The 25,242-nt window shown below is 52.0% G+C and overlaps 1 protein-coding gene across 1 annotated transcript in view; it reads right to left on the bottom strand.

Annotated features, from left to right (window-relative positions):
* Positions 1–25,242, bottom strand: part of NRAP (nebulin related anchoring protein) — a 140,346-nt gene that overhangs the window by 33,740 nt on the left and 81,364 nt on the right. Inside the window, exons 21-31 of the mRNA XM_075842687.1 lie at positions 24,790–24,897; positions 23,443–23,754; positions 22,221–22,325; positions 21,779–21,877; positions 20,842–20,946; positions 20,038–20,145; positions 16,254–16,367; positions 15,211–15,408; positions 11,857–11,961; positions 878–976; positions 172–276 (exon numbers count right to left, since the gene is read on the bottom strand). Coding sequence (XP_075698802.1) covers positions 172–276; positions 878–976; positions 11,857–11,961; positions 15,211–15,408; positions 16,254–16,367; positions 20,038–20,145; positions 20,842–20,946; positions 21,779–21,877; positions 22,221–22,325; positions 23,443–23,754; positions 24,790–24,897 — 1,458 coding nt within the window. The remainder of the gene's footprint in view (positions 1–171; positions 277–877; positions 977–11,856; positions 11,962–15,210; positions 15,409–16,253; positions 16,368–20,037; positions 20,146–20,841; positions 20,947–21,778; positions 21,878–22,220; positions 22,326–23,442; positions 23,755–24,789; positions 24,898–25,242) is intronic.

Below are 25,242 nucleotides of genomic sequence, written 5' to 3'. Positions count from 1 at the left end.
ATTCATTGTGATATTTACAACAATACCTGTACTCAGAGAGTGGATTTCTGCCATGTTACATAGGACTGCAGGTAACAGTGATACTATCATGCATTGTGACAACGTCATTTCTGTTACATCTATGATGCTAGGACATTCGTTAACCCTTTACAGCCGCTGCTGGGCACTTACGTCGCTGATGTTGGCAGCGTTGAGCTTGGCGCGGATGTGCTCTGGTAACTCCTGCACGGAGGTGTAATGGTGGACGATATCCTCGCCGGCTGCTTTGTACAGGCGCTGTATACGAGAAAACGTTCATCAGACGCAGCAGTATCTCTGACGCAGGGAAACCTTATATTCTCCTCTATATGTGCTGCACAGTCAAACCGAAAGTATGTGAACCCCCAGTCCATGTACATGCGTTCCCACCCACAGAACCCGGCAGCCAGCCCAGCAATCTGTGATATACATTATATATTCAGTGTTTAAATTTTGCACCATTTTTAAAATCTCTGCTTGCAATCAATGAAGGAAACATAATTTTTTTACATTTAAAGGCTGAAGACCCATCCTGATCTAGTCCCTCACACAGCTGATGGTTTGTTACAATGTATCACTGCAGGTAAGAGCCATCAGAGAGATTTGTGCTTCTAGTGTGTTTACCTCACAGATACAATGTAACAAACCTCAGCTGTGAGAAGTATTGAGCCAGGATGGGTGTATAGCCTCCATCTGTAAGAAAGAGTGTTTCTATTCATTGACAGCAAACAGAGATATTGACAACGATGAGAAATTGAGTCACAGTCTATCAGAACTGGACATTGCACAATGATTCATTATTTACAGGTCTGGACATACAGACATTTGCATGACGTCATCGGCCGGGGGGGGCACTTGCCTCGTTGGTGATCTCGTTGCTGTATTTGGCGTGCAGAATGTCCAGGGAGTCGGCGACGGCCGTGTATTTCAGCTGCTGCGGTTGCTGTCGGTATTTGCTCTGTGTAGAAGGATGAAGAATAGAAAATAAGAAGATTGTAAGAATCCTAAATTTTAAAGGGACAGCAGCCCCCAGAGATGACGCATATTACTTATAGGAGGGGCGGAGAGTCTGCCATAAAGAGGAGACTGCCCCCACTGCCCACACAGAAGAACCTGCCCCCGCTGTCCACACAAAGGAGACTGCCCCCACTGCCCACACAGAAGAACCTGCCCCCGCTGTCCACACAAAGGAGACTGCCCCCGCTGCCCACACAGAAGAACCTGCCCCCGCTGTCCACACAAAGGAGACTGCCCCCGCTGCCCACACAGAGGAGACTGCCCCCGCTGCCCATACAGAAGAGACTGCCCCCGCTGCCCATACAGAGGAGACTGCCCCCACTGCCCACACAGAGGAGACTGCCCCCGCTGCCCACACAGAGGAGACTGCCCCCGCTGCCCACACAGAGGAGACTGCCCCCGCTGCCCATACAGAGGAGACTGCCCCCGCTGTCCACACAGAGGAGACTGCCCCCGCTGCCCATACAGAGGAGACTGCCCCCGCTGTCCACACAGAGGAGACTGCCCCCGATGTCCACACAGAGGAGACTGCCCCCGCTGCCCATACAGAAGAAACTGCCCCCGCTGCCCATACAGAGGAGACTGCCCCCGCTGCCTACACAGAGGAGACTACACCCGCTGCCCACACAGAGGAGACTGCCCCCGCTTCCCACACAGAGGAGACTGCCCCCGCTGCCCATACAGAGGAGGCTGCCCACACAGAAGAGACTGACCCCGCTGTCCACACAAAGGAGACTGCCCCCGCTGCCCACACAGAAGAAACCGCCCCCGCTGCCCACACAGAGGAGACCGACCCCGCTGTCCAACAAAGGAGACTGCCCCCGCTGCCCACACAGAAGAGACTGACCCCACTGCCCACACAGAAGAGACCGCCCCCGCTGCCCACACAGAGGAGACTGCCCCCCGCTGCCCACACAGAGGAGACTGCCCCCGCTGCCCACACAGAGGAGACTGCCCCCCGCTGCCCACACAGAGGAGACTGCCCCCCGCTGCCCACACAGAGGAGACTGCCCCCGCTGCCCACACAGAGGAGACTGCCCCCGCTGCCCACACAGAAGAGACCGCCCCCGCTGCCCACACAGAGGAGACCGCCCCCGCTGCCCACACAGAGGAGACTGCCCCCGCTGCCCACACAGAGGAGACCGCCCCCGCTGCCCACACAGAGGAGACCGCCCCCGCTGCCCACACAGAAGAGACCGCCCCCGCTGCCCACACAGAGGAGACTGCCAACACAGAGGAGAATGCCCCCGCTGCCCACACAGAGGAGACTGCCCCCGCTGCCCACACAGAGGAGACTGCCCCCGCTGCCCACACAGAGGAGACTGCCCCCGCTGCCCATACAGAGGAGGCTGCCCACACAGAAGAGACTGACCCCGCGGTCCACACAAAGGAGACTGCCCCCGCTGCCCACACAGAAGAAACCGCCCCCGCTGCCCACACAGAGGAGACCGACCCCGCTGTCCAACAAAGGAGACTGCCCCCGCTGCCCACACAGAAGAGACTGCCCCCACTGCCCACACAGAAGAGACCGCCCCCACTGCCCACACAGAGGAGACTGCCCCCCGCTGCCCACACAGAGGAGACCGCCCCCGCTGCCCACACAGAGGAGACTGCCCCCCGCTGCCCACACAGAGGAGACTGCCCCCCGCTGCCCACACAGAGGAGACTGCCCCCGCTGCCCACACAGAGGAGACTTCCCCCGCTGCCCACACAGAGGAGACTGCCCCCGCTGCCCACACAGAGGAGACCGCCCCCGCTGCCCACACAGAGGAGACCGCCCCCGCTGCCCACACAGAAGAGACCGCCCCCGCTGCCCACACAGAGGAGACTGCCCACACAGAGGAGAATGCCCCCGCTGCCCACACAGAGGACACTGCCCCCGCTGCCCACACAGAGGAGACTGCCCCCGCTGCCCACACAGAGGAGACTGCCCCCCGCTGCCCACGCAGAGGAGACCGACCCCGCTGCCCACGCAGAGGAGACTGCCCCCCGCTGCCCATACAGAGGAGACCGCCCCCACTGCCCCCCGCTGCCCACACAGAGGAGACTGCCCTTGCTGCCCACACAGGGGAGACTGCCCCCGCTGCCCACACAGAGGAGACGGCCCCCGCTGCCCACACAGAGGAGACGGCCCCCGCTGCCCACACAGAGGAGACGGCCCCCGCTGCCCACACAGAGGAGACGGCCCCCGCTGCCCACACAGAGGAGACCGCCCCCGCTGCCCACACAGAGGAGACCGCCCCCGCTGCCCACACAGAGGAGACTGCCCACACAGAGGAGACTGCCCCCGCTGCCCACACAGAGGAGACTGCCCCCGCTGCCCACACAGAGGAGACTGCCCCCCGCTGCCCACACAGAGGAGACCGCCCCCGCTGCCCACACAGAGGAGACCGCCCCCGCTGCCCACACAGAGGAGACCGCCCCCGCTGCCCACACAGAGGAGACCGCCCCCGCTGCCCACACAGAAGAGACCACCCCCGCTGCCCACACAGAGGAGACTGCCCACACAGAGGAGAATGCCCCCGCTGCCCACACAGAGGAGACTGCCCCCGCTGCCCACACAGAGGAGACTGCCCCCACTGCCCACACAGAGGAGACTGCCCCCCGCTGCCCACACAGAGGAGACCGACCCCACTGCCCACGCAGGAGACTGCCCCCCGCTGCCCATACAGAGGAGACCGCCCCCACTGCCCCCCGCTGCCCACACAGAGGAGACTGCCCCCGCTGCCCACACAGGGGAGACTGCCCCCGCTGCCCACACAGGGGAGACTGCACCCGCTGCCCACACAGAGGAGACTGCCCCTCCTGGTGAGGGTGCACTGTGGTAGTGAGGGTGCACTGTGGTAGTGGGGTGCACTGTGGTAGTGGGGTGCACTGTAGTAGTGAGGGTGCACTGTGGTAGTGGGGTGCAGTGTGGTAGTGGGGTGCACTGTGGTAGTGAGGTGCACTGTGGTAGTGAGGGTGCACTGTGGTAGTGGGGTACACCGTGGTAGTGGGGTGCACTGTGGTAGTGGGGTGCACTGTGGTAGTGGGGTGCACTGTGGTGATGGGGTGCACTGTGGTGGTGGAGTGCACTGTGGTGGTGAGGGTGCACTGTGGTGGTGGAGTGCACTGTGGTGGTGAGGGTGCACTGTGGTGGTGAGGGTGCACTGTGGTAGTGAGGGTGCACTGTGGTAGTGAGGGTGCACTGTGGTGGTGAGGGTGCACTGTGGTAGTGGGGTGCACTGTGGTGGTGAGGGTGCACTGTGGTAGTGAGGGTGCACTGTGGTGGTGGGGTGCACTGTGGAAGTGAAGGTGTACTGTGGTGGTAACGTGCACTGTGGTGGTGAGGGTGCACTGTGGTAGTGAGGGTACACTGGTGGTGAGGGAGCACTGTGGTAGTGAGGGAGCACTGTGGTAGTGAGGGTGCACTGTGGTGGTGAGGGTGCACTGTGGTGGTGGGGTGCACTGTGGTAGTGAGGGTGTACTGTGGTGGTGGGGTGCACTGTGGTGGTGAGGGTGCACTGTGGTAGTGAGGGTGCACTGTGGTAGTGAGGGTGCACTGTGGTAGTGGGGTGCACTGTGGTGGTGAGGGTGCACTGTGGTAGTGAGGGTGCACTGTGGTAGTGAGGTGCACCGTGGTAGTGGGGTGCACTGTGGTAGTGGGGTGCACTGTGGTGGTGAGGGTGCACTGTGGTAGTGGGGTGCACTGTGGTAGTGAGGGTGCACTGTGGTGGTGGTGGTGGTGGGGTGCACTGTGGTGGTGAGGGTGCACTATGGTAGTGGGGTGCACTATGGTAGTGGGGTGCACTGTGGTAGTGAGGGTGCACTGTGGTAGTGAGGGTGTACTGTGGTGGAGGGGTGCACTGTGGTGGTGAGGGTGCACTGTGGTAGTGAGGGTGCACTGTGGTAGTGGGGTGCACTGTGGTGGTGAGGGTGCACTGTTGTGGTGAGGGTGCACTGTGGTGGTGGGGTGCACTGTGGTAGTGAGGGTGTACTGTGGTGGTGGGGTGCACTGTGGTGGTGAGGGTGCACTGTGGTAGTGAGGGTGTACTGTGGTAGTGGGGTGCACCGTGGTAGTGGGGTGCACCGTGGTAGTGGGGTGCACCGTGGTGGTGGGGTGCACCGTGGTGGTGGGGTGCACCGTGGTGGTGGGGTGCACCGTGGTGGTGAGGGTGCACTGTGGTAGTGGGGTGCACCGTGGTAGTGGGGTGCACCGTGGTAGTGGGGTGCACTGTGGTAGTGGGGTGCACCGTGGTAGTGGGGTGCACCGTGGTGGTGGGGTGCACTGTGGTGGTGGGGTGCACTGTGGTGGTGAGGGTGCACTGTGGTAGTGGGGTGCACTGTGGTAGTGAGGGTGCACTGTGGTGGTGGTGGTGGGGTGCACTGTGGTGGTGAGGGTGCACTGTGGTAGTGGGGTGCACTGTGGTAGTGGGGTGCACTGTGGTAGTGAGGGTGCACTGTGGTGGTGGGGTGCACTGTGGTGGTGAGGGTGCACTGTGGTGGTGAGGGTGCACTGTGGTGGTGGGGTGCACTGTGGAAGTGAGGGTGTACTGTGGTGGTGGGGTGCACTGTGGTGGTGAGGATGCACTGTGGTAGTGAGGGTGCACTGTGGTGGTGAGGGTGCACTGTGGTGGTGGGGTGCACTGTGGAAGTGAGGGTGTACTGTGGTGGTGGTGGGGTGCACTGTGGTGGTGAGGATGCACTGTGGTAGTGAGGGTGCACTGTGGTGGTGAGGATGCACTGTGGTAGTGAGGGTGCACTGTGGTGGTGAGGGTGCACTGTGGTGGTGAGGGTGCACTGTGGTGGTGGGGTGCACTGTGGAAGTGAAGGTGTACTGTGGTGGTAACGTGCACTGTGGTAGTGGGGTGCACTGTGGTAGTGGGGTGCACTGTGGTGGTGAGGGTGCACTGTGGTAGTGAGGGTGCACTGTGGTAGTGGGGTGCACTGTGGTGGTGGGGTGCAGTGTGGTGGTGGGGTGCACTGTGGTGGTGGGGTGCACTGTGGTGGTGGGGTGCACTGTGGTAGTGAGGGTGCACTGTGGTAGTGGGGTGCACTGTGGTGGTGGGGTGCACTGTGGTAGTGAGGGTGCACTGTGGTAGTGAGGGTGCACTGTGGTAGTGGGGTGCACTGTGGTGGTGAGGGTGCACTGTGGTAGTGAGGGTGCACTGTGGTGGTGGGGTGCAGTGTGGTAGTGGGGTGCACTGTGGTGGTGGGGTGCACTGGTAGGTGTGTCAGGTGCCATGCTTGGTTCCCAGCACTGCAGATATGTGACAAAGTAGAAATCATGGGGGAGGGGATAACCCCAATGTCCTGCTATATATCCTGGGATCTGGAAGCCCTCAGGCGTATTAGCCGCTGGGCTCATGACTGTGCGGCACAGCGGGGGTTGAAGGGGCGGGGAGAGCAGGGAGCAGCGTAGCGGGTGGGAGGCATAGTAATGGGGACATAGGACCCGCCCCTATGGGCGTTCCGGAGGCGGGCTGCGATCGGGGGGACCCTCCCTTCGTGGCAAAGGTTTCTTAAGGCAGCGGAGGGCGGCTATCTTCCTCTTCTGGCCGTTTGCGTGTCCACGGTGGTGAGTAAACTTACCTCGGGAACATGAACCGGCAAGAGTTAGAGGAACTTATCCGCTTTCGCCTGCATAATGAGGGTTCGGTATGGCTGCGGTCTCTGTTAGACGAGACCGTGGCACCCGAACTTCCTGGAAGCAGTCAGCTCCCCGCGAGGCGTTCTGGGCGTCGCTCTAGGCCGCCGGTGCGGTTGTCTCCCTCCGGTACCCAGCGAGTTCGGGCGGAGGCCCCTAATCGGGTGGCGCAGGCACAGTTAGGTCCCGCGCAGCTGCTATCGCAAGACCGGCAGGAGGACGTGATCCCCCCGTCTCCAGGCCCGGCTACTTCCACTGGACTGGGAAGGGCTCGGCCTAGGGCAGCAGTACGGCCGCCGCTGGGGTGTACACAGGCTAATCCGGCAGCGACTCTCCTTCCAACAGGTCGTGGGATGGGAACTAGAAGCAGCACCAGAGGGTCAGTCCCGCAGCACATCCCACCTAGCACTGCTACGGGTGGGTGGCATGAAACGTCACCCCCCCCATTGGATGTGGCGGACAGCGAGTCAGTAGGTGACAGTGATGAGGACTTCTTTCACTGCGGACAGGATCCGCCAGGAGTGACGCAACCGGCACCACTACCGCCGCCTCTTCCCACGACTACTGTGGGTGCACTGGTCGGTCCTACTGCCGGGGGTCCTAGTCTTGCGGCTACGGATGTTATTGAGCGGGCGTCATCAGTCAGCTCAAGGGGCACCAACAGGACTCGGCGATCCCGCTCACGGCGGTCTTCCAGACGCCGCTCCTCCAGGCGCAGCAGGCGGCGATCGCGACGTAGACGCACCCCTTCATCTTCAAGTTCTGGATCGTCGAGCTCTTGCACTGGGTCGTCCCATCACGGCAGGCGCCGCAGCCATGACGGGCGTCGCCATAGCACACGGGCGTCCGGTCGCCGAAGGTCCGCGAGCGCAAGGATGGGAGAGGTGCCAGTAGCATCCTCTGCACCTGCTCCTCCCCCACCGCCGCCTTCAACGGCTCTGGTCCCAGCGCCAGCTCCTGGACGCAGTGAGTATGATTGCCTTCGGGCTTGGGGTTCGGGGGCCACATCTGATGTTGAAATTGTGAATGTATTACGATCCCTGTTGGCGGGTGGGGCGAATGCCATCCCCACCCCGGCACCGCTGGAGGTACCAAAAACGCTAGTGGAAGCGTCTACGTCTATGACCGGCCCTTCCTTACCCGCCTTCAGGGATACGTATTTTTGCGGGATCCCCCCCCTTGGAGCTCATTTATCTGATGATACCCGGGAAAAAATAGCGCGTAATGAGTACGTGGATATTTGGTCCTTGGTGTCTGTGGACTCGGCTACCGTCGACAGGGAACGTCGCTTTGAAAGAGGGGTCCCGTCCAAGCCCAAAGTAGTGAGAACTTTTAATAATTGGGTACAGGCGTTTGCGGTGTTAGGTTGTGTAGTTTCTCAGAATAACCCGGAAAAATCACTCCAACTTTTTGTGTATTTAGATACGGTTTTTAGTGCTTACAAGTCTCATGGGGGTACGGCCTGGTGGCGTTATGATGAGGAGTTTCGCAGGCGCATGTCACAAAAACCGGAGGTGGGTTGGGACACTAAGGCGACCGATGTGTGGCTTAGACTTATGATGTCACAACGCCCCTTTCAGCCCGGGGCCCCTTCCCCACCAGCATTTGCAGCCGCGGGGGCGGGGGCCCTCAACAGTAAGCGCAACGGGTCCTGCTGGCTTTTCAATGAGGGACACTGTAAATTTTACGCTTCCTGCAAATTCAAGCACGAATGCTCATCCTGTGGCGCCGCCCACCCAGCCGTGCGGTGCAATCGGCGGAGCGCCCAAGTTTCCCGTCCCAATAGTACGGGTAGGATCGAGGACCCCAATTCGCGTGTTAGAGATGTTGCCATGGCTAGACCGGTACCCCAAGATGGGGGAAGCCGCCTTGCTTAGGACGGGCTTTTCATTCGGTTTCTTTATCCCTTTCGTTTTCAACTCGGCGCCCCTTTTTTCGGGAAATCTAAAATCGGCGTCTGAGTTCCCGGAGGTCGTCAGGGCCAAGGTGGACAAAGAGGTGGAGTTGGGCCGGATGGCTGGCCCCTTCTCGGTCTTACCATTCCCTAACTTACGGGTTTCACCTTTAGGCGTAGTTCCCAAGAAGGAGCCCGGAAAATTTCGTTTAATACACCACTTGTCATACCCCAAGGGGCGTTCGGTGAACGACGGGATAGATAAGGACCTAGCGGCGGTCTCCTATGTATCTTTTGATAGGGCAGTTGAATTAGTATGCCAGGCGGGCCAGGGTGCCCTCATGGCTAAATCCGATGTGGAATCCGCTTTCAGATTACTGCCGGTCCACCCTGATTGTTATCACTTACTCGGCTGCCAGTTGCAAGGGCAAGTGTTTTATGATATGTGCCTACCTATGGGATGCTCCATTTCCTGTTATTATTTCGAGGTTTTTAGTTCTTTCCTAGAGTGGGTTCTGAGAGACGTTACGGGTTGTAAGTACACTACACACTACTTAGATGATTTTCTTTTCGTAGGTCCCGCCAGTTCAACACGTTGCCAATCGTTGCTAGATTCGTTTCGCAGTATATCGGGGCGATTCGGCGTTCCCCTTTCGGAAGTAAAGACTGTGGGTCCTACTACGGTTTTGTCTTTTCTGGGAATCGAGATTGATTCGGTGCAGATGGTGTTTCGTTTGCCGGCGGACAAGGTATCAAAATTGAGGTCTCACCTGTCCGCGGCCATAGCGGCCAAAAAGTTGCAGCTAAGGCAGGTTCAGTCATTATTGGGTTTGTTGGTGTTTGCAAGTAGGGTCATGCCTATGGGCCGTATTTTCTCGCGTCGGTTGTCGTTAGCCACGGCGGGGGCCCGGTCCCCTACACACTATGTGCGCATTACTGCAGGGCTGAGGAGTGACTTACAGGTGTGGGTAAATTTCATAGCTGATTATAACGGGCGAACGTGCTGGCGTACTCCCCCGGTTTCCAGCCACGAGATTCAGTTGTTTACTGACGCTGCTGGTTGTGCTGGTTTTGGCGCTATTCTCGGTTCATCTTGGTGTGCTTCTCCCTGGCCTACAGTGTGGCGTGATCGGGGTTGGTGCAGAAATTTGACGCTCCTCGAAATATTTCCTATCATAGTGGCGGTTGAGCTGTGGGGTGAGAGAATGGCTAATTCATCAGTGGTATTCTGGTCAGACAATGCTAGTGTTGTTCATGCTGTAAATCACTTAACCTCTTCTTCTCCCCCGGTGGTTGTGTTGCTCAGGCGTCTTGTTTTAAGATGCCTCCAACACAACATCAATTTCAGGTCCAGGCATATTCCCGGTGTTTGTAATAAGGTTGCTGATGCTTTGTCGCGTTTTAATTGGCAGGCGTTCCGTTCACTTTGCCCACAGGCGGACTCGGCAGGGGCCAGCTGCCCGGACTCGTTGTGGAAGATGATGGACTTCAGTTGACCCCCCTTGTGAGAGCATCGCTCGCACCATCCACTTGGGCGGCATATGGGAAGGCGTGGAACGAGTGGCTGGAGGTGGTGGGGGAGCGCCCCTTGGGGCCGGACGCGGCTGATCTTAAGTCTTACGTGTTGTCATACTTGGAGAAATTATTTCAGCAAGGGGTTTCGGGTGCGATAGCGCAGCGGCGACTCTCGGGTTTGTCCTTCTTTTTTTTAAATTGCGCGCGTGGCCGGATGTTACCAAGTCCTTTTTCATAACGCAGGCGTTGAAGGGATGGAAGAAGTCTGCGGTCAGGCGCGAGTCGAGGCGCCCGGTCTCTTACCCAATCCTAATAAAACTGTTACAGGAGTTGCCGGTCGTTTGTTCTTCTCCCTTTGAAGTTAAGTTGCTCACGGCGGCGTTTGTATTGGCCTTTTTCGGTGCCCTACGCATTTCCGAATTGGTAGCCATGTCGGCCACCCGCCCGGGGGGCCTTCTGGCTGACGACGTGGTGTTGGCTAGTGCCGGCATCCGTTTTCGCATACGTAGGTCCAAGACAGATATGTTTGGGAAGGGTTGTTGGATTTCTCTGCGGCCGGTGCCTGGGCCGGCTTGCCCGGTACAAGCCATTTCGCAGTACGCGCGGGCCAGGTTGCCTGGGGCTCAGTTCCTAGCCCATGCAGATGGTAAGCCTCTTACCAGGTTCCAGTTCACGGCGGTGTTCAGGTCCGCCTTATCCAGGGCTGGGTTTCCCCCCAAGGAGTTTGGTACTCACTCATTCCGGATAGGTGCTGCTACTACGGCCAGCGAGTTGGGTTTGCCCGATGGGGAGGTGCGGCGCATAGGGCGCTGGCGTTCTGAGTGCTTTACTGGTTATATTCGCCCGGATTTGATTTTACATTAATACTATGTTTATTGCAGGTCCTCGTCCGGTTATTTGGATTATCGGCCATTCCTATGTTTTTTGGGCCGAACGACGGGCTTCTATACGGCCAGGAGGTCTTTCGTTGGGGATCCTGGGAGCTGATGTGCACTGGAGAGGAGTTCGGGGACTAAGATGGCTGGATGTCTTACCTGAAGTGGTGGCGATTAGTAGGCAGCGGGCGGCTCCTACGGTGTTGGTGATACATGTTGGAGGGAATGACCTGTGTTCGGTGCGGTTGGGCGAGCTGATAGCGTTGATTCAGTCTGATTTGGAAAGGTTTACGTCATTCTTCTCCCAGTTGGTTTTGGTATGGTCTGAGGTGATTCCGCGGGCGGAATGGGCGGGAGCGCGTGACCTTAACGCTATCGAAAGGGGGAGGCGCCTGTTGAACACCAGGGTCTCGAGGTATGTCAGAGCTGGTGGGGGGGTGGTTATTCGGCATAGGCAGTTGGAAGGGGATAATAGATGTTTACTGTTGCCGGATGGGGTGCACCTCACGGATATTGGGCTGGACATCTTTTTGTCCGGTATCCAGGATGGCATGGAGGAGGCTTTGTTCAGGTTGACCGGGGGTCGTGGGGGAGGAGGGGTGCGCAGTTGAGAATGCGCATCCTCCTCGTGGCGTTATTTTGTTATAAGAAAAGTGACCTACATGCCCTGCCCTAGGCAGGCTGGCATACGGGTATGAAACGGTTAATAAGTTATGTGAAATTGGATAATAAAGAAATAATAAATAAAGCTGTGGCCGACCCTCGAGTCAACCCACGTTAAAGGGAAATTGGTGTCGGGCTAATTATTTAAGGGTTATAGATAAACCCCCCCCCCCTGGCCTTTGCAGGATGGTGGTATGCGCACAGTCAAGAAGGACCTGTGGCCCTCGCTCCTCCGGGGGGTCCATTACCTCACTGATCAGGTTTGTCGCTCTCTTCCGATCCTCGATGTCCAGCGCTCCCGGAGTGATGCAGCCGACGCCTCTCATGAAGTTCAGATCCGATCGGTACAAGTTCTAGAAAATGTGAGATCAGAGCGGCCATTACTGATACAGGTTCCTGCCTGAACCTCAAAAACATTGTGGGGATCATCAATCAATCAGCGTAGACCAGAAAGTCACCGAAAATACCGTATGAAATGTGCGACACGCGGTACCGGAAGCTCGGACAGTTTTCCTTTAAAGGGGGCGTGGCTTGAGAGTTACAATGTTGCAGCACCAGAAAGAGTGTGTGTGATTGGTTATATTATACTGAATGTCCAGGAGACTCCCAGAAAAACGGAGGAGACCATCCCGGATCTATATTTATTTAGGGGTCTGGTCTGGGTTCTGTATTTATTTAGGGGATCTGGATTTATTTAGGGGTCTGGTCTGGGGTCTGTATTTATTTAGGGGTCTGGTCTGGGGTCTGTATTTATTTAGGGGTCAGATCTGGGGTCTGTATTTATTTAGGGGTCTGGTCTGGGGTCTGTATTTATTTAGAGGTCTGGTCTGGGGTCTGTATTTATTTAGGGGTCAGGTCTGGGGTCTGTATTTATTTAGGGGTCAGGTCTGGGGTCTGTATTTATTTAGGGGTCAGGTCTGGGGTCTGTATTTATTTAGGGGTCAGGTCTGGGGTCTGTATTTATTTAGGGATCTGGTCTGGGGTCTGTATTTATTTAGGGATCTGGTCTGGGGTCTGTATTTATTTAGGGATCTGGTCTGGGGTCTGTATTTATTTAGGGATCTGGTCTGGGGTCTGGATTTATTTAGGGGGTCTGGTCTGGGGTCTGTATTTATTTAGGGGTCTGGTCTGGGATCGGTATTTATTTAGGGATCTGGTCTGGGGTCTGTATTTATTTAGGGATCTGGTCTGGGGTCTGGATTTATTTAGGGGGTCTGGTCTGGGGTCTGTATTTGTTTAGAGGTCTGGTCTGGGGTCTGTATTTATTTAGGGGTCAGGTCTGGGGTCTGTATTTATTTAGGGATCTGGTCTGGGGTCTGGATTTATTTAGGGGTCTGGTCTGGATTTATTTAGGGGTCTGGTCTGGGTTCTGTATTTATTTAGGGGATCTGGATTTATTTAGGGGTCTGGTCTGGGGTCTGTATTTATTTAGGGGTCTGGTCTGGGGTCTGTATTTATTTAGGGGTCAGATCTGGGGTCTGTATTTATTTAGGGGTCTGGTCTGGGGTCTGTATTTATTTAGAGGTCTGGTCTGGGGTCTGTATTTATTTAGGGGTCAGGTCTGGGGTCTGTATTTATTTAGGGGTCAGGTCTGGGGTCTGTATTTATTTAGGGGTCAGGTCTGGGGTCTGTATTTATTTAGGGGTCAGGTCTGGGGTCTGTATTTATTTAGGGATCTGGTCTGGGGTCTGTATTTATTTAGGGATCTGGTCTGGGGTCTGTATTTATTTAGGGATCTGGTCTGGGGTCTGTATTTATTTAGGGATCTGGTCTGGGGTCTGGATTTATTTAGGGGGTCTGGTCTGGGGTCTGTATTTATTTAGGGGTCTGGTCTGGGATCGGTATTTATTTAGGGATCTGGTCTGGGGTCTGTATTTATTTAGGGATCTGGTCTGGGGTCTGGATTTATTTAGGGGGTCTGGTCTGGGGTCTGTATTTGTTTAGAGGTCTGGTCTGGGGTCTGTATTTATTTAGGGGTCAGGTCTGGGGTCTGTATTTATTTAGGGATCTGGTCTGGGGTCTGGATTTATTTAGGGGTCTGGTCTGGATTTATTTAGGGGTCTGGTCTGGGGTCTGTATTTATTTAGGGGTCAGGTCTGGGGTCTGTATTTATTTAGGGGTCAGGTCTGGGGTCTGTATTTATTTAGGGATCTGGTCTGGGGTCTGTATTTATTTAGGGGTCAGGTCTGGGGTCTGTATTTATTTAGGGGTCTGGTCTGGGGTCTATTTATTTAGGGGTCTGGTCTGGGGTCTGTATTTATTTAGGGTTCAGGTCTGGGGTCTGTATTTATTTAGGGGTCAGGTCTGGGGTCTGTATTTATTTAGGGGTCAGGTCTGGGGTCTGTATTTATTTAGGGGTCTGGTCTGGGATCGGTATTTATTTAGGGATCTGGTCGGGGGTCTGTATTTATTTAGGGGTCTGGTCTGGGGTCTGTATTTATTTAGAGGTCTGGTCTGGGGTCTGTATTTATTTAGGGGTCTGGTCTGGGGTCTGTATTTATTTAGGGGTCTGGTGTCTGTGTTTATTTAGGGGATCTGGTCTGGGGTCTGTATTTATTTAGGGATCTGGTCTGGGGTCTGTATTTATTTAGGGGGCTGGTCTGGGGTCTGTGTTTATTTAGGGGATCTAGTCTGGGGTCTGTATTTATTTAGGGGTCTGGTCTGGGGGTCTGTATTTATTTAGGGATCTGGTCTGGGGTCTGTATTTATTTAGGGGTCTGGTCTGGGGTCTGTATTTATTTAGGGGGCTGGTCTGGGGTCTGTGTTTATTTAGGGGATCTAGTCTGGGGTCTGTATTTATTTAGGGGTCTGGTCTGGGGGTCTGTATTTATTTAGGGATCTGGTCTGGGGTCTGTATTTATTTAGGGATCTGGTCTGGGGTCTGTATTTATTTAGGGGTCTGGTCTGGGGGTCTGTATTTATTTAGGGGTCTGGTCTGGGGTCTATTTATTTAGGGGTCTGGTCTGGGGTCTGTATTTATTTAGGGGTCTGGTCTGGGGTTTGTATTTATTTAGGGGTCTGGTCTGGGGTTTGTATTTATTTAGGGGTCTGGGGTCTGTATTAATTTTGGGGTGGGATGAGGGGGTCATATGCAGTATTTGTGTCCTATATAATTGGGTGGGCCATGCGGGTAACAAGTTTGAGACACTTTCCAGAATTTCCCTCCTCAGTATTTCGACATTACGGGTGGGATCTGGATTCCCCCCGTTCACATCTGGAGACCCCTATGAAGCGCGGTGCAACTTTTATATATATATCCATAAAGGGAGAGAGGGGGGTACAGAGACGAGGCGCCTTAGACTGGCAGGGTGGGTGCTGTTGGTCTCCTGGGTTGCTCCTCCTGCGGCGCTGCTTGCCATGTGACACTGCACTTGATGGAGTAGAGACCCTCTTATAAGCGGTCGCCGTCACGTGGTTTATATCACACGGTTTACTACGATCCTCGTGTTCGTACATTTTTCTGAGCCGCAATAGATCAAGTATAAAAGTGGATGTGCGGTCCAGGGATTTCTCTCACGATATTTGGACAAATGACATGACGCTTGCTCGCTCCGGTTCTGCGCATATTTTACGTAGGTTTAGTAGCGGTTTTGCAGCATTACCTCGCTTTGCAGCTTGTAAGCCTTTTTGGCGGTCATGAGTCGGAGGTCATCAGACAGCGCCGTATAATGGTGAAGGAGATGTCTGTAGTCCTGGTCACTGGCCAAAGCCTGCGCTTTCCGTGCGTGGACCAAATTCACCATATCCATCGGCATGTGGAAGCGACATTTATTCTCCTCGGAGCCTTTCTTGTACTGGATCTGAAGAACGAGAACATTAAAGGGCCGCTCCAGTCTTCTGAACATAACGCCTAATCACCTTATAATGAAAACTTAGTTAACTTGCTCATATATAATGCAAGATCTAGGATCTCTGCTTGCTGTCAATGAATGGGAGTATTCTTATTTACATCCAGAGGCTGAAAACAAATTCTGATCATGTCGAACTGACACAGCTGCAGGGCTCGTTACAGTATCATTCCTCTCTCTGGCAATAAGCCTTGCATCAGAACAGGATTTCAGGTATACACAAGAATGTTCCCATTCACTGACAGCAAGTGGAGATCTTGAAAATGAGAAAGGATTGAATGTCAAAGTCTATTAGCATAAATGTATATGTAATGCAGCATATTCACACTAGGGGGCAGTATAGACATTGTATGTAACTGCTCTGGGAGGATGTGATATAGATCATTAAAGGGCCAGTAATTGCCCGAAGTCGTCTCTACTGTCAGGATGTAAAAAAATTTATTTAGCCTTTAATTAGATCAGTTTCGGGGAAAGCTGGGTGACAACCAATATGAGTGAAACTTTCTCACAACGATTGCCATTCAACTTTCCCAGACCCCTGAATGGCAAGCCTTGTTAAATGGCCATAATGTGCCCGATTCCTGTATCGGTGCATGCCTTGGAGATCTGCCGTTCAGGAGTCTGGGAAAGCTGGGTCACAACCTCTGTGGAAGCTGTAGAGGCTTTTCTATAAAGGGCTATAATAAGATATAATTAGAAGATGATGGGGGTTAGTGTTATTGGGGGTACAGGGTACAATCAGGGGGCATTCCATAATAGCCTGATGCAGGATGAGGGTCCCACATTTGAGCTCTTACCTCACTGAATAGGGACGAGGCGTGAACGGAATGCGACAGATTCAGGTCGTCCTCCAACCGACGCAAACCGATCATTTTCCCTTTCGATTTTTCAAACTCCTCCTTATATTTATGCTGCAGAGAGAAAGGCGAGCGTAAACCGGCCGGTCATTATACACCACAACCGGGTGATTATAACACGACAGCGACAGCTCATTATACACTACAACCGGGTGATTATAACACGACACGACAGCTCATTATACACTACAACCGGGTGATTATAACACGACAGCGACAGCTCATTATACACCACAACCGGGTGATTATAACACGACAGCGACAGCTCATTATACACTACAACCGGGTGATTATAACACGACAGCGACAGCTCATTATACACTACAACCGGGTGATTATAACACGACAGCGACAGCTCATTATACACCACAACCGGGTGATTATAACACGACAGCGACAGCTCATCATACACCACAACCGGGTGATTATAACACGACAGCGACAGCTCATTATACACCACAACCGGGTGATTATAACACGACAGCGACAGGTCATCATACACCACAACCGGGTGATTATAACACGACAGCGACAGCTCATTATACACTACAACCGGGTGATTATAACACGACACGACAGCTCATTATACACTACAACCGGGTGATTATAACACGACAGCGACAGCTCATTATACACCACAACCGGGTGATTATAACACGACAGCGACAGCTCATTATACACTACAACCGGGTGATTATAACACGACAGCGACAGCTCATTATACACTACAACCGGGTGATTATAACACGACAGCGACAGCTCATTATACACCACAACCGGGTGATTATAACACGACAGCGACAGCTCATCATACACCACAACCGGGTGATTATAACACGACAGCGACAGCTCATTATACACCACAACCGGGTGATTATAACACGACAGCGACAGGTCATCATACACCACAACCGGGTGATTATAACACGACAGCGACAGCTCATTATACACCACAACCGGGTGATTATAACACGACAGCGACAGCTCATTATACACCACAACCGGGTGATTATAACACGACAGCGACAGGTCATTATACACTACAACCGGGTGATTATAACACGACAGCGACAGCTCATTATACACTACAACCGGGTGATTATAACACGACACGACAGCTCATTATACACTACAACCTGGTGATTATAACACGACAGCGACAGGTCATTATACACTACAACCGGGTGATTATAACACGACACGACAGCTCATTATACACTACAACCGGGTGATTATAACACGACAGCGACAGCTCATTATACACCACAACCGGGTGATTATAACACGACAGCGACAGCTCATTATACACCACAACCGGGTGATTATAACACGACAGCGACAGCTCATTATACACTACAACCGGGTGATTATAACACGACACGACAGCTCATTATACACCACAACCGGGTGATTATAACACGACAGCGACAGGTCATTCATTATACACTACAACCGGGTGATTATAACACGACAGCGACAGCTCATTATACACTACAACCGGGTGATTATAACACGACACGACAGCTCATTATACACTACAACCTGGTGATTATAACACGACAGCGACAGGTCATTATACACTACAACCGGGTGATTATAACACGACACGACAGCTCATTATACACTACAACCGGGTGATTATAACACGACAGCGACAGCTCATTATACACCACAACCGGGTGATTATAACACGACAGCGACAGCTCATTATACACCACAACCGGGTGATTATAACACGACAGCGACAGCTCATTATACACCACAACCGGGTGATTATAACACGACAGCGACAGCTCATTATACACCACAACCAGGTCATTATAACACGACAGCGACAGCTCATTATACACTACAACCGGGTGATTATAACACGACACGACAGCTCATTATACACTACAACCGGGTGATTATAACGCGACAGGTCATTATACACTACAACCGGGTGATTATAACACGACAGCGACAGCTCATTATACACTACAACCGGGTGATTATAACACGACACGACAGCTCATTATACACTACAACCGGGTGATTATAACACGACACGACAGCTCATTATACACCACAACCGGGTGATTATAACACGACAGCGACAGGTCATTATACACCACAACCGGGTGATTATAACACGACAGCGACAGGTCATTATACACCACAACCGGGTGATTATAACACGACAGCGACAGCTCATTATACACTACAACCGGGTGATTATAACACGACAGCGACAGCTCATTATACACTACAACCGGGTGATTATAACACGACAGCGACAGCTCATTATACACCACAACCGGGTGATTATAACACGACAGCGACAGCTCATTATACACCACAACCGGGTGATTATAACACGACAGCGACAGCTCATTATACACTACAACCGGGTGATTATAACACGACAGCGACAGCTCATTATACACCACAACCGGGTGATTATAACACGACAGCGACAGCTCATTATACACCACAACCTGGTGATTATAACACGACACGACAGCTCATTATACACTACAACCGGGTGATTATAACACGACACGACAGCTCATTATACACTACAACCGGGTGATTATAACACGACAGCGACAGGTCATTATACACTACAACCGGGTGATTATAACACGACACGACAGCTCATTATACACCACAACCGGGTGATTATAACACGACAGCGACAGGTCATTCATTATACACTACAACCGGGTGATTATAACACGACACGACAGCTCATTATAACATTACAGCCAGGTCATTATAACACGACAGGTCATAATAATATTACACAGGTCATTATAACATTACAGTCTAATATCTAATAGATTTTGTGTTTAATTCCTCAACATTTTCTAGATCTCTGCTTACTGTCAGTGAATGGGAAAATTCTTGTTTACACCAAGGGGTGAAAAATCACACAGCTGAAGGGTTGTTGCAATATATACCAGTGTAACATGAGCAGTTGCACAAATTTCTGTCCTGTGCTGATAGTTGCTACAATGTATCAGTGCAGGTCAAATGTATCAGACTAAAGTCCAGACTGTTTAGCCCACAGAGGATTAGTGGATACAACTGTAACAAACTGCAGCTGTGTAAGCAGCACTAGGTCAGGATCTGAGCAGGGGAATGACGCAGATATCTAATCAGATCCAAACCTCCCAACATGTCAATCCCAAATCACTGGACATTTTAAGCCCCGCCCCGTTCGGACCCGGAATGCCCCCATAATTGCATAGAAACGCCCCTTTATATGCAAATATGCATAAACTCCGCCTCTTTGGTGTCCTATATGTGGGACAGTCTTAGGGATTATCCACACGTTACGGATTTGCTGCGTATTTTCTGTACGAAAAATACGAAGAGGGATAAAGTAGCAGCAAAGTGGGTGCAATTGATCAAATATCGTTCCCCCGCTGCGGAAAACTTCAGTCCAGAAATTCACCCGCGGTGCGTCATTCTAGTTCCGCAGCTTGTCAAGTGGACGGATTTCCTGCGGTTTTCAGAGGAGACGTCACCATCAACCGCCCATGAATAAAACGCTGCAAAATCTGCAGTAAAAAACACATGACATGGCGCCGATTTCCCGAAGCGGATTGTCTGCTAGTTTATGCGGAAATTTTCTGCAACAAATCTGCTCCGTGTGAACAAGACCTGAGTGTGAGACGCTGCGCCGATGTCCTGACAGATTACACAGACGAGGAACCTGAACAAAGCACCAATCACTAACATCGCTGATCACGTCCCCGGACGACTTTGCAGCCTGGAATAAGATGGCGTCCAGTTTCAGCTTGTATCCGCCGTCGCGCAGTCGCCTCCAGGATTCCTTGTAACGCGTCTGCGGGAAGGGAAACAAATACGTTTATACATCGCGGTCTAAATGTACAATGTGGAACACTTCACAGGGACAGCGAGATTGAAGGGGGATTATGATTTCAGCATTCTTTGTATAATGAAAAGATCTCTGCTTGCTGTCATTTAAAGAAGGAGCTGCATCTCTAAACCAGCACAGAGCCCCTTCATTCTCAGGATCTGGGGAGTCCCACTTTATCCATCCTTCCTAGAGTCCTGATTTATCCTTTACTCTAATAACGCTACAAATCTATTTGTTATTCAGGATTCTGGGAAAGCTGGATAACAAGTCCCGTGGCTGCTGCAATGGTGTCCAGTTCATGGTTGGAGCGGACAACCAATATGGCCACCAGTACAAGTCCCTCAGTGGTAGTCACCCAGCTTTACTAGAATGCTGAACGGCAAATCTGCCCAAAACCTGATGCAGAGGATTCGTTGTTTTCTTGCAATTCCCTCTTAGTGTATTTTGCGTGGATTGTGACTTCATGTTGCCTAGCAACTGCAGACCTGCCTGCCTGTGTGACCACGATCTCGTGACATGCAGAAGTGGTCACCGGAAGTTCTCTCTGCTGTACAGTGGACTCCTCTCCGGGCTGCACAGACTTGTTTCTGGTCCCCCCCCCCCCCCACTCTCTCAGTGCCTATATCCCTGTGTATTGTGCCCATGTACGTATGTACCCACCTCACTGATGTTGAGGGCATTGAGTTTGGCTTGGAGCAGTTCGGGCAGCTCGGCGGTGGCTGTATATCGGTGCTTTATATTCTCCCCCTGCTCTTTATATTTACTCTGTGGAGAGAGATGAAGATTCACCGTATTATAGTTTCTTTTTTACATTATTAAACAAAGAATTACTTTTATTTTACCTTTGTTGATACTTTTTGCCTTTTCCTCCAGTCACAGCCTGAGCTGCATTTACAAATATGCTACTTTCTTGTTAACATAAAGCCGTGCATTATCGTAGGAGCTCAGGTGACAGTCACACAGTCAGATGGTACACTTACTGCACGTCCTATACTCCAGTCACAGCCAAAGCTGCATTTACAAATATGCTACTTTCTTGTTAACATAAAGCAGTGCATTATCGTAGGAGCTCAGGTGACAGTCACACAGTCGGGCTGTAGACATACTGCATGTCTTATACTCCTGTCACAGCCAGAGCTGCATTTAAAATTCTGCTGCCTGCCACTTGGAATATGCCTGATACTTTAACTGACATTCCACAACACATGCCTACCAACATTTCAATCCCCATTAACGGGACATTTTAAGCCCTACTGCCCTATAACGCCCGCAAAACCTCCCAGAAACACCCACTCTGGTCCTATTTGCATAAACCACACCCTTTTAATGTATTTTCCACGGGACAGATGGTTAGAGGGTATCCAATGCACTATGGTAAACAAGCCTGGCCTCCACACTACATCTACCATAATGCAGTACAGCAGAGCATGCCCCGCACAGAGACTGAACTAGCAGGAGGAGACAAAGTAATGCAGCCAGTAAGCGAATAGGTAACAAGCAAATTTCTAAATGCAGCTCTGGATGTGACTGGAGTATATGACACTTAGAGGCACATGGCATGGTATAAGGATGGTTATTAATAGAATTCCCCACTTACATCCACGGCCTGGTTGTAGCTGATCTTTGCCTGAATCATCTCCGGTGAATCCTGGACGCTGGTGAATCGGAGCGCTGACGGCAGCTGCCGGTATGATTTCTGTATACCGTGCGAGAAAAGGAGAAAACCGCACATTGTAACTCCAAATCTCCGCAGCTGAAGCGTGGCGTATCTCCGATCACTACAGTTATAACTCCCATCGTATGATCGCCATGTGAGCCGTGCGCCCGTCCGTCACGTAATAATGTAGCAAGCGCCATTTTTCCGCACATGATATTGGTGTAAATGCACGGCGGCTATGAGGCGACAGAGAGAAGAGCGTCTGGCACGCCTAACGAGATGCGACAAACATTTTAAAACAATTTGCGCCATTTCCTGCAACACTTCATAAACGTCTACAACGTATCATGTGTTATTAAAGGTGCAGGATCCCGGGACTGACCTCACTTATCAGCGCGGCGGCTTTCTTCGCCTGCAGCACGTCCAGTGATCCCGCAGTGATCCAGCCCACCCCCCGCATCCACTTCAGGTCCGATTTATACCGGTTCTGGAAGAAAAGATAAAGATTAACCATTTCTTGCCTGAATGTGACTAAATCAGTGGACCATAAAACCAGCGGGCTGATATAGGAGAATCATAGTGACCGGGGGGGGGGGGTGAATACTTACGCATTCAGTTATCTCGTGGCGAATAACTGTAATAAATGTAGAATGAGTAATAGTTTTCCTTAAACCCAAATGATGTCCATTGGAATCTAATGTTTTTACACCATGAGGTGGGGCGTGAATACTTTCTATAGGCACCACAGTATGGGAAACTTTTATTTTACCAGATTCCACAAAACTGTGTTCAAGAGGGGACTTTTACTTTAAAGAGGTATTCCCATTTTTTTTATGTCATGACATATCACAAGGATATACCAAAATATTATAACCGGAGGGGGTCCGACCTCTGTGATCCCCGCGGGTCACGAGAATGAGGCTAATTATCTGCACAGCGGCGCTCCCGCACACCTTCTCATAACATATATGGAGGAGTAGCTGCTCTCAATCACTGCTGCGGCTCCTCCATTGTAAGAATCTGTGGGGTCCTGGCAGTTGAACTCCCACCGATCAGTAAAAAATTGCATATTCTAGTTATACCAGTTTTTCTAACACAGAGCTCCAAATCCCCTGCTTAGACATAGTTACATGATACAATTCTGTCTACCTGCATCCACCACTAGGGGGAGCTCACTGTATACCAAGTAATTATTGAGTTTAATGTATAACCGTGTGCAGGGAGCTCCCCCTAGTGGTGGCTGCAGGAAGACAGAATTTTATCCTGTAACTACATGTCTATGTGGGGGGTTTGGAGATTTCCGTTGATCGCTGCGTCCATGGCGTAGGTCACGCACTCACTTCGGCTTTGTCTACGTTCTGCTGGGTCCGTGTCACGGTTATTTGTATTTGAAGTTTCTTCATATATAAATGAACAGATTATTTTGCAGAGCAGAAGATTCTTGAGAGTCCAGTGGATTTCTAGCTGAGAAGATCCTTTTACCGATGAGACTGAAGGGCGGCCCGGGAGGTGAACCCCCAAAGCTGTACGTATTGGGTGGGGTACCCCTTTAAAGCCAGCCCCCTAATTACCCCGAGATTTCCCCTCTTACCGCTTGTACTTACATCGCTCTGTAGGTCGTAGGCTTGCTTCGCCCATTGCACCTTCATGTCTGTTGGCAGGGCGCTGTATCGGTGGAGGACCGTCCTGTAACCACGGTCGGTGGCCAAGGCTTGGGCCATGGTGGCGTGCGCCATGTCTAACATGTCCATGGACACGTGATAGCGCCATTTCATTTCTACGAAATCTTTCTTGTACTCGAGGTCACTCTGCATTTTGGTCATCTGGAGCGAGTGGGACATCTTGGAGTCTTCTGCTGCACGTTGGACCCCGATCATCTGACCCTTCGTCTTCTCGTATCCTTCCTTATACTTGACCTGCGGGGAACGCGTGAGGTGATGGTTATAAAGTGGGAGGATTGTGAGGTCCCCGGATCAGGAGGGTCACGAGAAGACATCAGAGGACAGGACGTTACAGACAAGGCTCCAAGTCAGAGGTCCCCCAGATATTCTCCAGCTTAGACCCCCATTACAGATTGTGTGTCCCCCTGATCACGGCTCATTCTCGGGGTCCTCGTCATCTGCAGGAGAGCCTCTATGTGATGGAAAGCGATACAGGGGTGTCACTGCAATCAATGGGCGACCACTGAGGTCCATCCTCCCCATTATCTAATAGTGGTGCCCCCCCCATATATCAGCTGCACATATTACAGGGGACGCCATAGTCAATGATTGTGCAGACCGCAGCACCACCGTCCTGTCATATGGGTCTCATCCTGGGTCTATGGCAAAGCTGGAGCTAATGACACCCTTGCCAATGGAACTTGGTGCCATCGGCAATGTCCGTCAGGGGTGCCATCATATATATATAATCTAAGCGCCATATTAATGATAAGAAATAAGAGACAGAGATATGCAGTGACTCATCCCCCTCTACCATAATTAGGGAAGGTTTGCTGCTCAGGAATCTGGGAAAGCTGGATGATAAGCGGCAGCTGTAATGTAATGATATCTTGATAACCTTATGTACAAAGTGCCAGCGACCGTGCGCACCGGGGACGTCACATTGTATCGAGACGCTGGTTAAATCCAAGCTCCATATAAGTGATGAAATACAAGAGTGAGGGATGTGTTACGGCAGGCTTCTCATTCAGGACACTGGGAAAGCTGGATGACCGCCCTTGAAAAAGTCCTATTGTCACACAGCTTTCCCAGATACAGGGGAATAGAATTTGTATAAACTTCTGGACGATTTGAGGAAATTTACGGGGAATTTATTTTATTTACAGGGGAACTGCTCTATAAATGTTCATATTTGGGTGAACGTATTGGGTCGGATTAATAGATAACCCCCGAGGCTCAGATGATGCTGATCAGTGTCCTGTCTCTGGGGAAGACGAGCTGGGTACTCACATCACTGGCGAGATCACGCTTGGCTTTCGCGGTCAGGATGGACAACGAATCCAAACTCAGCTCAAATCCCTTCTCCTTCTGCTTTTCCCAGCTGCTCTTATATAATTTCTGGACCGGAGAGTGAACAAAGAAAAAATAAGATTTACATTTAAAATGTACACATTTTCATCAGCTTTATGAAGAAACGGCACAAGGATATGCCATGAATACTGATTTACTATTGCATTCAATGGGAGCTGTATATATCTGTATGTAGTGAGCTCCCCCTAGTGGTGGCTGCAGGCAGCAGAATGTTATCATGTAACTCTATGGGAGCTGTATATATCTGTATGTAGTGAGCTCCCCCTAGTGGTGGCTGCAGGCAGCAGAATGTTATCATGTAACTCTATGGGAGCTGTATATATCTGTATGTAGTGAGTTCCCCCTAGTGGTGGCTGCAGGCAGCAGAATGTT

This window comes from Rhinoderma darwinii, chromosome 11 (assembly GCF_050947455.1).
Source record: "Rhinoderma darwinii isolate aRhiDar2 chromosome 11, aRhiDar2.hap1, whole genome shotgun sequence".
NCBI classification, from domain to species: Eukaryota; Metazoa; Chordata; class Amphibia; order Anura; family Rhinodermatidae; genus Rhinoderma; species Rhinoderma darwinii.
Note: the sequence above shows the minus strand (reverse complement) of the source record. Positions and strands in the feature narration are given on the sequence as shown.